Source organism: Anopheles darlingi, chromosome 2, assembly GCF_943734745.1.
Source record: "Anopheles darlingi chromosome 2, idAnoDarlMG_H_01, whole genome shotgun sequence".
NCBI classification, from domain to species: Eukaryota; Metazoa; Arthropoda; class Insecta; order Diptera; family Culicidae; genus Anopheles; species Anopheles darlingi.
Window position 1 is genome coordinate 86,749,402 of NC_064874.1, and position 12,500 is coordinate 86,761,901.

At 51.6% G+C, this 12,500-nt stretch overlaps 1 protein-coding gene across 1 annotated transcript in view; it reads right to left on the reverse strand.

The window, feature by feature from the left end:
- The window catches only part of LOC125952827 (protein O-mannosyl-transferase TMTC2), a 125,318-nt gene that overhangs the window by 62,303 nt on the left and 50,515 nt on the right, over positions 1 to 12,500 (reverse strand). Inside the window, exon 3 of the mRNA XM_049682559.1 lies at positions 10,221 to 10,806. Within this exon, the coding sequence (XP_049538516.1) occupies positions 10,221 to 10,806 (586 nt within the window). The remainder of the gene's footprint in view (positions 1 to 10,220; positions 10,807 to 12,500) is intronic.

Genomic DNA, 12,500 nt, shown 5'->3' on the forward strand with positions numbered 1-12,500 from the left:
GTGGGCTTCCGAAGAAGAAGAATGATGATTTAACCGGCACCGCCGGCAGCGGCCCACTTTAATTGCCCATCCAAGAAGGCTGGCTAGGCCCCTCTTCCCGGGGGTTTCATTGGCTTCCAGTTCCACAGTTCCACAGTTTATTACTGGCGTGGATCGGGGTGGATTTATGTGTTCCTCTTCGAGCCTCGAGCAAGTTCCGTAGCTGCAGGTGAAAGGTAATCCTTTGCTGTTTTCATGAAACTTTCTCCGGTTCAGCTGGGTGAAAAGTTTTCTAGAGGCCCGATGCCTTACAGCTAATTTATTTGTTGAACAACCAATCGGCCTGTTTATATTGGACACTGGATCTACTCGCAGCAGGTTACGGTCTTAAAGTGCACCAAAGGAGCATGATAGCATGCTGTTATCAGACGCTACTCGATTTGATTGAATTCGTGAACGCGTCTTGAATGATTAGAAACGGAGAAGCAGCATCGTCGGTTGGAAGAAGACTGTGTGCTCCGCCGTGTCTTGAGTACTCTGCAGAATATTTGAGTTTTAACTTTTAGCCCGCCGGCTATTCGGTGAAGTTTCGTTTGCGTTCCGTTGCGCCCGTAACAATGGACGGAATCACCAAATAATTCAATTTCAATGTTCCCGTTCAACGCCACCGCGCTTCGGTTACGGCTGGCAGTCCGGGCCGGGAATGCGGTTGAAGTAAGATCCAATAACCTCAAACCATGGGTCCGGGGAAAAGTTTCGCTGGAATCAACAATTGGACATTGTGCAAGACAATGAATGTGAAACTCAATCTCGGTTGTTTCCCATTCCAATAAAATGAGCAAAGTTTTCCAAACTATCCAAGCCACTCGATCCATTTCATCGAGGGCTGTGAGCGGGCTTCGATTACATTCTCCCCATCGCTCATTTTGCCTTCCCGGATCGAATTGTTCAAATTAACTCTCGATTCTTTCGATTGGCTCCATCAATCGGATTCAAAACCTCGGATTCTCCACTACAAAGTGACACTACTCTGCGCTGCTCGGTATATCGCAGATTGTAGGGCATTGAGTGAAGGATCACGCTGATGTCCTGCAGGAAGCAGAAAAAACTATGTTTTTGTTTTCAAGATTGTTAGCTTCTCGGGCGTGTGACACACGAGGGGAGGGGGCGATAAGCGAGCGCAACGCTGACGAGTTCCAACTTTGGACGGGATAATGAAAAGTTTCGCTTCTCTCCAACTGGGAGCAATGCAAGCACAACACATAATCTTTATCCAATTCGCAATCTTTTTCCCCCCTGACCCTGACTCCCCCAGCCGGCCTTCCAACTTCGAGTGCATCCGTCCGGTCTCTGCCGACTGGTTCGCCAACACTTGCTAACGTGCTGAGAGGATTGGACGGGAGGTTGTTTTGTTCAAAACTTGGCAACAATCTAGTCGAGACGAGTCGAGTGAGTGCCCTTGATTGGATGGGAGTGGTTCTCGACGGAACAAGCAACTAATGTTTTGCTTTGATTCCAAAAGGATGACGGGGTGAGCGATGAGGAGGAGGAGGAGGAGGAGTGCACGTCAACACGCAGGAAAGCAATCGTTCGGTGAAAGGTGCGAGAAGGTGTTACAAGCGGGTTGATCCTTTCAGAGCCACGATGCGAACCGTAACCGTTCGATCGACCAATACCGTCGTGTGAGGCTGATGAATAGGCAAAACCCCGAAGCTTCTCCCACACTCACGGGGCCAGCATCTTGAGCGGTGGAACCCGGGCTTCCGACTGACGAGCGTCGAGCTCTATCTACCCCAAAAAGGTAAGGACCTACCTTTCGTGCCTTGCCACGATGAAGTTTCAATTCATTTCGGTTTCCATTCTATATCAAATTGCCAATTAGCTGTAAAGGTTACGGATCTGATTAGCAGCCGGAGGGTGTGGTAGAGGGTGAGCGGGCGGAGGTGAGGTATAGAAAGTTTTACATTGAACCGCAGCCGTCCCTCCCTCCCTCCCTGTGGAGGTGCCTTTCATCAAGCTTTACATCGTTAGATGCGGCGATTGGTCGATCCAGGAACCCCTTCGTTGTCCCCCCCGGTAGACGTCGGGTTGGCTTGCTGCAAAAATGCTGCAAAACTTGTAAACTATCCGCCATTATCAGCAACTCGAAGTTTACCCTTATCGCTGCTCCGTGGGAAAGGGGAAATTGAATTCCGGGTCCGCTCGAGGCTGCATGGGCTGAGCAGGAGGAGCTATCTATCGCTTCACTTGCCGCTGGTGGTTGATGGAACTATTTTAAAATGAACAAACTTTAACCAGCAATAACGGTAACATGGGTTTTCCGTGTTAAAGACTGGCTTCTGTGAAACAAAATGGCCTGTTCCGTGCGTAACATTAGTGCTTTATTGCGTACCAAGTGGGGATCCTGTTAAAGTCACACAGTAGCATAGTCTCATAAATCTAATTAGTTCATCCACATCATAAGCCAAAGTGTGCGAGGTGCAGTGCGCGTAACGAAAATCGGAAATATGACCTCTCAATGACGATTACCGATAGCGATTATAGGCTAATCAGTGACCTAACAAGGCTATCCTTCAAGATTAATACCCCTCGCTCCGCATTGTTTCACCAACGGTAGCGGGTAGCGCGAAATCGTTGGCACATTTTTCAAACGCTCCAAGTAAAATGGAGACCGAGCGAATCGTTGCAGACGTTGAGAACACTTGATGATTTTGTGGAAATCGGTTTTCCCTTCATTTCCTGCCTCACGACGGCTACACTGAGAGGGAGCCGTGAGGATCAGAAAGTAGAAATCAACCGCCCGGGAGAAACAACCCGGGGGAGAACGATATGGTGGAGAAAGCAAGGGAATCGATCACTAACGAGCTCGGAAGCGTATTTTCTTCTTCCTCGTGGTTTGCGGTGGTTCCTCCTGCTTCTGCCACACCCCCTGTACGTCGTCGCCGTCGTGCTGGATCAACATCCGTTTGATTCCGCCGCCGACGGTAATCGGTTGGCATCCGGGCACTGGTGAATTGAGGAAAGATAATTCTCGGCGAGGGAATCAATTGATTCGCTGAGTGGTGCTGCTGCTGCTGCTGCTGCTACTGGTTTCCAATGTGGCCAATGTGGAGCGTTGTTGCTGATGCTGACGATACCATTCATCGGGAAAAGCGGCAGCAAAGAAATGGTCAATAAGTGCACCGGAGAGCGTGCTATCATCTTCAAACGAAATCAAAAGCATCACGCAACACCCTACACCCAACGCCGGTGGTGGTTGCGGTTACTGCTCCTTTACCTGGTAGACCGTTTTTCCCGTTTTTTAATGCTGGAAAAGAGTATTGAAATTAAAGAAAAGCCTACACCCTGCAATCCATAAAGCGATTAATCGATTCCGGGCAAACCAAGCATTGGCTCAAAACGAAGCTGGTAAATGCGCAGCATAAACGTCGACGACTAAAGGTTTCTGGGAATTTGTGGATTACTCACAATCGCTTTTTGGGTACACGTGCGTGTGTGTGTTTACGTATGTGTAAAATAGAAAAGGTTCGACTGGTAAGGCGCCCTTTTCTTGGTATCCACGTGCCAATGTCCACCGCTACGGTTGTCAATTGTCTGAAAACCGTCGAACCACGCTGATCGATCAACGCCGTGGGTGAAGTGGTGGTGTTGGTGGCAGTGTCTGACCAAAAACCAAGCCAAGGAAAAAAAGGCGTCGCCTTCGGCTTAAGGCAACGATTCGATCGCACCGAGCCATCAGGTCACATATTCAAATCGAAGTAGTAGGCGTCTACTAGCCAGGGATGAACCAGCCGCCCTGCCGATGGCTGCTTCGATCGGTTCGTGCTATTGACGTGTTACCGGGTTGCCTCGATTGCCAGCTGAAAAGGGTCTTCGGCGAAATCCCTAAAAAAGCTGGTGGCCAACGGTGCGAAAATTGCGCATCAGCGCACGACACACACACACAGAGTGCGAAAAAGAGGGAACGAGGAGAGAGCGGGAGGCACCTAAACCGTTTATCCGCCGGTAAAGGGATTAAGTCTTGGCGTGGCACATTTACATGCTATTTCGTGCCATTCGCCCCATTCTAGTGCGGGCACGGGATAAAGGATTAGGGGCCGGAGGACGAGAGGAGACGACGGAATGGAACTCTTACAATGGAATCCACCATCATTTTGTTAGATTGGATTTCGTCTGGAACGACGCGGCGGTGTGCAAGTGTTTCGTGTTAGTGTGTGCGTCGTTTTCTATTGAATTTGCCAATGCTTTGCCCAGCCAAAGCATTTGGGACTTGCCAAAGCGGGAGCGGAGAGTGCAGAGAAGTCGTCCTTCTAAGTCGTGTTAAAGTCACCTGCTTTGCTAAGCTTGAGACACTAACCCGGACTGTGTTCTGTCACCTTCGCCCAACACATCACTGACCATGTCACTGTCGATGGTTTTCCGAGAAGTGTGTTCAGTGTGTTACAAGTACCGAGCGCTTAATACCTTGTCCGTGTCCGGCCACTTCATCCAGACGAGCGAGACGAGCGTCATTAGTCATCGAACGAACAAACCTGGCAAGCAAGGGACTTGGTGGAGCAAAGAAGCGAAAACGTCTGAAGCATCCCATATGCTCGCTCCATGAGACACACACACACACACCTGGGTTGTCATGTTCCAAGAATTGTCCTGTACTCTTCGGACACCGTTAGAAAGCATAAATGGGAAGCGGACAAGAGCGCCAGCAGCGAAAGTTCCCCCCCTCCACCGGCCATACAGACCTGCCGACCCCTTGAGCTAGTCTCATGTTCTGCTCAATCATTATTACTGCGATCATCATCATCATCTTCTGCTTCTTCTGCTTCGACAATCGCGTGTCGATTACTACGGGGACGCGGAGTGAGCGAACGTGCGTCCTTCGAGCCCATGATGTTCGCCCTTTTGCTTGTTGTAACTCATTCCTGGTAGTCTCTCCAGGTGTGTGTGTGTGTGTGTGTGTGTGAAGGTGGATGGTTGGCTAAGGATTCTGCGAAGCGTGGCACGGTGGCAGCCGTGGCGCAGAATATTAATTCTCTTTGAAGCCGCGGCACCAACATGCAGCTTCAGGCGACGGTGAGGCGAGGCTCAACCATCAACCTGGCTCTATAACACCACCAGCAGCAACGGAACAAGACTACAAGGGCCCTCTCTCGGCACCGTGTCCATGGTAAAGAGGATGCGAGCAACTGGTGTTTGACTACCGAGCTGGACATGGGCCCTCGAGGTGCGGACGTCTCTCTCTCTCTCCCGCTCTTTGGTGTCGATAATGGAAGATGTTTAGCCCAGCCCAACCCCTTTTTTTGCCGGTGCTGCTTTGCGAGGGGCTTCATCAGCACAGTTCGAGCACACCGGGAGTGGACGAACTTTTCCCATAATCCACGATGAAATCCCGGTAAAGTGGAATTCATGAGCTCCCTAATGGGTGAACTTAAATTGACGTACTCCAATCGTAAGAAGGGGAGGGCGGGCAGATGAAGGGTGTAGAAAGAGTGCAACGACGACGACGACGTGGGCAGATGATTCGCACGATGTGTCATCAATGCAAATTTGGAATCAGCTCCGGAGACCCCCGGAGTAGGAGGTTCGAACAGACGGGCAACTCAGATTGGAATGTCAACTTTCGGGGCTTGTCGCTCGCTCGCTCGCTTGCTCTATGTTTTGCTCGAGAGAAATGAGTTCAGGATATTAAGCGACATGCGACATTCGGGTGCTAACTCGACTCGACTCGACTCGACTGACTCGAGGATGCTAACGGGGTGCAAAGCACACATACAGCCACACACTCACTTGGACTTGGACCGGGGTCCATTTGCGAGTTGGTGAGATTCCGTGTATTTGCTTTCTGTCCTTGTAAATTGAAGCTCGTGTTTGTCTAGCACTTGATTGGATTCGGGTGGAATGATGCAGAAGCGACATACACACACACACATACGGAGCAGGGAGCACTTTGGCGAGATGTTTAAAAGAAACACCAACACCTTTGCACACGCTGCAAAGGCTGCTTTGATGACGTCTGCATGCACGAAGCACTAGAGCTTTTGGGGCTGATCCCTGAGCACCGGAGACTCGCTGGAAGTTTATTTAAATTTGAAAATCCATCGAAACCGGATTGTAGCGTGGAGAGGAGAGGGGAGGAGGCAGAAAGTACTCTCTCGAGCACAGCAAATCCTTCCTCTTCCAGCACCCTCCAAGAGCGCATTAGCGACGAAGTGGTTGTTGGGTTAATTTTTGGTCGCCATTCGAGGAACGAACCTGTGACCCTCGAACCCATAAATCCTTCCGGCGGGTGCATGTAGGTGCATAGGGAAGCATAGAGCGACTTGCCCGACAAAGACTGGCCGCCCCCCGAAGTCAGTCGTCAACCGAATTGATCCGAAACGGATGAAATAAATCTGTTTACCAGGAACATTCAATTGGGAGCGAGCTCGGAACACGTCTGGCCTTGGTCTAGCATGCCCGGTGCTCCATACCCGTACCATTGTTAGTCTTTTGCATCCGTTCATCCGTGTGGATGGTTATTTGTGTTCGGGTTGTATCCCTGCTTCACCCATTGCTGGCGTCCGATGTTCCGAGGTGTTCGATTGTCAGAAAGGACGTTGTTGGACGGTTGGACGGTGTTCTACTGCTATTCTACTGCTTTCCTTCTTCCCTTCAGCTCAAGAAAGGTGAACGCTCTTCCGTTGCTGCTGCTACTAGTTTAGTACAAGTCTCATCGACTGCAGCGCTGCACATCAGCTTCTCCATTTGCACTCCACAAATGGCCAAACGACGGTGGTGTTGTCCGGGAATTGGAAAACCCAGGAAAAAAGCAAGAAAACAAAAACTCCCTGCTCTGGTGCTTTCGAGAGTGTGTGTTTGTGTGTGTGAGAGAGAGAGAAAGAGAGAGCGCGTGCTGGAGTGCAAAGTTCCTTCGATCACAAAACCCAATCCCAAGGGATGCATAGAAGCGCATGCACTGCTGCATGCCCTCTCCCCCCGGACTGGATGAACATATAAATACACATCCGACCAGCGAACGGAGAACCCGGGACCGCGAACGTGGCTTTCAGCTTTCACACACACACATACGCACACACACAAAACGGACGCTCAGATCGACATCCGAAGAGTGAGCGCAAATATTTGAATGGAGTTAGAATTCACGGTTCTTCTTCTTCCTCCCTTCCCTTGGTGATTGTAAAAAGTATTTCCACCCGCCGAGAACCCCCCCTAGACCCACCATTCCGGTCGGTTCCTATAAGCACGCTCCAAAGTCTCTCGCCAAACTACTCCACGGAGCGGGATATTACCCAATCGATAGTCACTTGCTTGTCGGGCATGTTCGACCGGGGATGATGGGAAAGCGGGGAGCTGCTAACCCCTTCCCCACCGACCGACCGACCGACGGAGGACATTCGATTCCGACGTTGCAGGAAAGAATGAGTTCGGCGGCGTGGCTGATCGGCAACGAGTTCAGCGGCGGCGATCCGCTTGCACCGTTTCTCAATCCGCATTTCGTGGAAGACAGGATGCGGGGGGGATGTTCGTTTCGCCCGTTTTTTTTTGTTATTCCCATTCCCGTTTTCCAACTACTCGCTCCAGTTCGTTCTGTTCCGTTCTGCTGCCGATTCCGTTTTCGTCGTCGATTCCGGGCGCTTCGTTTGCCAGTCGAGTCGAGTTTCCAGCAGGACAACAAAAGCATCGGTTGCAGCACTTGATCAATGGGTACCGTTGATTATACCCGGGGCATCCCCGACTCCAGGATCACCTCCCTCCGTTGACTCCTACATTTATGCTCTTTGCATCCATGCCCCCGCCCGTGTGTTGTCCCCGGGAACGGTGCGACGATGTTTGACTCGAGCGGATCACAGAATGGTGTTCCTCTTGAACTACTTTCTCTTTCACCCCCACCGGGCACGGGTGTCTCGGTCGGTTCTCTCCATCATCTCCTCTCCATCATCTGCTTCGCTCATATCTGCTTCGTTTCCGAACGAATGAGCAACCAACCCTCATGCCGCTACCACTACACACATCATACGGTAAACATCGCATCCTTCTGCGTGATTCCGGTGGGTATCGCACGCGGTAGATATCCTGTTGCTGGTGCGCTGCTGCTGCAGCTGCACCCCATCCCCCTTCCCGGGGTATATATGGGTTCATTTGTCCCTAAAGAATGTGGGGACTTACTGTTGAATGGGTTTGATTAACGGTACGGCGGGTGAATGGTGTGAATGGGTTTTGGATGATACGTGGAACATCACCACCACCACCACGGGTACACCTGGGGACCCATGGTGGAGTTTTTTCTGTTTTTCCGTGAAGGTTGTTGGTTACATGACCAGGAAGGATCGCAGCACTGGAAGTCAAGCATCTATTCTTTTTCCATTTTGAAAGAATGCACTGAATAGTACATTGACATGGCAATCTAAGGAATTGTACGACTAACTGCAGTATAATACGTGGCAGTGTGAGTGTTACAGAAATGGAAAATTATTCATAAACTGCATCCAGTACCATCCAAGCAGCTTTGTTTGCTACAAATCAGTACAACGTTATTTGATCGTAGTAACCAATGACATGCAGAAGTGACAGTTGAACAATAATTTCCTTATTGTGTCATTGCTTAACTACAACTGCAAGGTATTGGTTTCGCTTGTTGTGTTACTAAAAACGATATATTGCACAAACTTATCGTCTCGCACTACTGCAACCAAACACCAACGGATCGGGAGTACCAACGAACAAAGCATCCATTATTTGTAGTGCCTGGATCCTTGCCCAGTCCAGTGAGCACTTCCGCATCGAAAAACAAAACAGCTTCTAAACCGATTGGATCATTTCGATTCCACTACCGCCGCCAGGTGAGACCCACTGGCCACTGGCCCGGCCCGCTATCAGCTCGTTATGTAAAAGATGTTGAGCAAAGAGGAGCCCCAAACGCTTCCTAAGCTTCCATCGTTCCACGGCAGACATGTTTCCGTCATGACGCAGCAGCCCCACCTTTTCCTGAAGTGTTTTGCGCTGTTTGTTCTACCCTCACGGTGCACAAGATACAATGGAACCCCCTCCAAGGGGGGTGGTGCGTTCATCGACTGCAGCCCGGTATGCTGCTGCACTATAGCACCTGCTTATCGCGGGTACGCGGACGAGTGAACGTTTAGTGGTTTTCACTGTTCTGGAAGCGCGCGCGCACTAGGATAGGTGTAGTGGTGTAGATGTTCCCGTTTTTCACTTCCCTTTTTTTTCTTCCTTTCGTTCTCCAGCGGCCACACCACGGAAGCAAAGGACACTCGATCGAGGGCAGACAGACTGCAGGCTGCAGTTCCTGGTATTATGCTGTGACCGACAACAACAGCAGCAGCAGCAGCAGGAGGAGGAGGAAGAGGAGCAAAAGAATGGTCCGAGAGCGCTGTCGTGGAAGGATTTATGAGTTGATGGGTGAATGTTTAGAGCACTTTCGCGCGCTCGCCGCCCTCGTTGTTGCGCCCCTCCCCCCTCCGGTTGCTCTTCCCATCGCGATCTCTACGGGCGCACTCGAGAGCTTTCCTCGAGATCTTTTTGCATCCAACGCAGCAGCGATCGGTTCAGCGACCAGAGCCCCCCCGGGGTGGCGATGCTAAAGTGGCGATTCCTTTTTTTTTTCTTCCTCTTCACCTCTTCTTCGTTCTCTCTCTCTGTCTCTCTATTTTGCTCGTCTATTATGTCCCTACAATGCACTAATCCTGTCTGTCACTGCATCACCCCCTTGTGTGTGTATGTGCGTCACTCTGTTGCGCTAGAGACCGGGGTGGTTGCTATGCTGCTGTCTCGCGAAGTGCCAACTCCATAGTGGCGGCAGCCACTTCCGTAACCGGTACATAAGCAGCGCAATGGTGTGCTGCCACCGGAACGCAGATGCACCAGAACCTGACTGTCTCGTTGCATATGCTATTCAGCCAGCGAGCCAGCCAGCGAGCAAGCATCGTACGCAACATAGTAATACCCGGACAGCATCGCAACATTGCCCGTTCTCGCCCGGTGTCTTATATACCGGGACCGGCGGCTCATTGGAACGTAAATTATGAGATGTTGTGTACAGCCTCACCACCCCTCCACCCCAACCCCCTGGGTGGAGGAATTGTGTATAAATAAAGCATATTTAAAATTAAATGTCTACCCTACAGAGAGATAGAGAGAGAGCGAGAGAGAGCGCGCATCAGCGAGAACGAAGGGGAAAGGGAAGTGGAGTAGGGTGGTGGTGCACCACCCCGGGGGTTGCACGTTACCTTATCTCTGGATCCGGCGTATCCCTTTATGATGTCATAAATCGCGCAAACTACTAAAGCTGTCACGGCCGTTTCCTTGCAGAGGATGGCGGCACCGGCGAGAAGGATGGTGGCGGCCAGTGCCAACCAGTGCCGCCGGTCACCGCACTGTCGCCACCGTACGTGGCGGATGTAGGCGAGCAGCGTCAGCAGGTAGAAGATGCAGCCGGTAAGGTCCGCCCGGCCGACGATTCCCGCCACCGCTTCCGTGTGGATGGGATGGGCGGCGAACAGGAGACCCGCAATGGCCGGACCGGATCGGAGCGGTGGCCGGTGGTGAGCGATGGGCAGCACCGGTGGGAGTAGGTGGCGCGCCAGCTTCACCACCAGCCCCGTCGCCAGCGAATGCAGCAGCACGTTGACCAGGTGGTAGCCGAGGGGCTTGAAACCATCCAGCAGGTAGTTGAGCCGGAAGCTGGCCACGCACAGCGGCCGATAGGAACCGTGGGAGCCCGAGTCCGCCAACGGTGTACCCCAGAAGTCGTTCTGCAGCAGCTGGTACCACTGGCCCGACCCTAGCACGTCCGGATTACCAAGAATTGCTCGCCTAAAAGGGAGAGAGGAGAGAGAGACCGAGAGAGAGAGACAATTGGTTAGAAATGCAGTAATATGCCTAGTCCCGGGGCCGGGCTGGTCGGTGGAAGAAGGAGTCATTCATCTCCTCCGGTGCATCCGAGCGGTGCAACTTCTCGAGGGTAATAGTGCACTAATGACGGAATCGAATTAGCAGAAGATGCGCTGCAGCAACACATACATACACACCCATACCGTTGCACATGCATACACTGCAATTGCATTATTCACCTTCACGCGCCCGAAGCCGTACGCGCGTCGTACGCTTTCACCTTGCGGAAGCCAAAAGGTTCTTGGGGCTCACTTGGCTCACTACTGACGGAGAGGAGCTCGTTAGGCTCCGGTCCGCCTCGACCACGACGACGACGACGACCACGACGACGCTCATGCATATTAATGCCTTCCTTTGGCGCTCGTCGGTATCGCATTGCCTGCGGTCCGGGTGGCTGCGGATGTTTCCTCTGTTCCCCTTTCGACCATCACCTCACACTCGGCTTCGGTCGTGGTCTTCATCGTCGTCCTCGTCGTCGTCGTTGCTTGGAACTCGTTTATAAATTAAAACCATAAAGTATAATCCCAGCGCATATTTGATACAATTATTTTCTCATTAGAAGCTTAAATCAACTTCCGACTGCTTGCTGGTGAGGATGAGGATGTTGACCCGATGGTCATGGGCACATAATGCACGGTGGCGACTGGCGGCCATATGAGTTGGAATTTGTTCCGGGAATTCCAGAGCAACAAGCAGGTGGTTGCAACAATGCTGTAGTATGTTAGTGTAGATTAAAAAGTTTTCCTAAAATCCAATTATTTTGGAGTGCATTTCAATTGTCTAACATTCACTTGCTACCGTATGTGTGCGTACGCACACACACGTGCCTAGAATCGAACTGTCCACGAAGTCAGTTCAGTGAACAAAGCCTCTTCCCCCCACTCGCATACTCACATTCTGTCAAGTAGCTCCGAACCATCAATAATTCCATTCGCTACTCATCGCGTCAGCTTCATCATGAGTTTGCGAAATATTCATGATGAAAATACCATACCACGCGGGGGGGGCATCAACCACCACCTGCCCCTCCTGATAGGCCGAAGGTATCATGCCAGGCGCATGGCATAATCGCCAACGCCAACGGACGCCAACGCCAACGGACGCCAACGGACGCAGCGCCGCGCCGCGAAGTTGAGACATTATGCAGCGGCACCGGCAACGGCCACTGGAACTAATCGATCATGCAGACTATTAACGTAGCTGGCTGCCCGTGTATCCACCCTCACCCCTCCCTCCATCCCCTCTCCTGTCGTGCTCGCGACCCTCCGGGCAATAAACCACATCAGCCATCAACTTTCGCAAGCATTAGCTATCGTTTGCGCCCGAGAGGACTAGCGAGCGTAGGGGCGGAGGATGGACATTCCACGCTAGGTCGTGTGTGTGTGCGTGTGTTGCACGCGGTAAATTGCATCGCTCCTCATCCCATCGCGAGCGCGCTCTGCATTTATCGTGATGTGGCGCATGGGTGGTGGTGGTGGTGGGTGGTGAGGTTGATGATAAACATATTTTATACAACCTTTCGATGGAGATTGGCCTCAGCTCGAGTGTGCTGCACACAATAGCGACCGTCGCCGTAGCCGCTACCAGAGTTATGCATCGAGCGAGCTCCAACATGC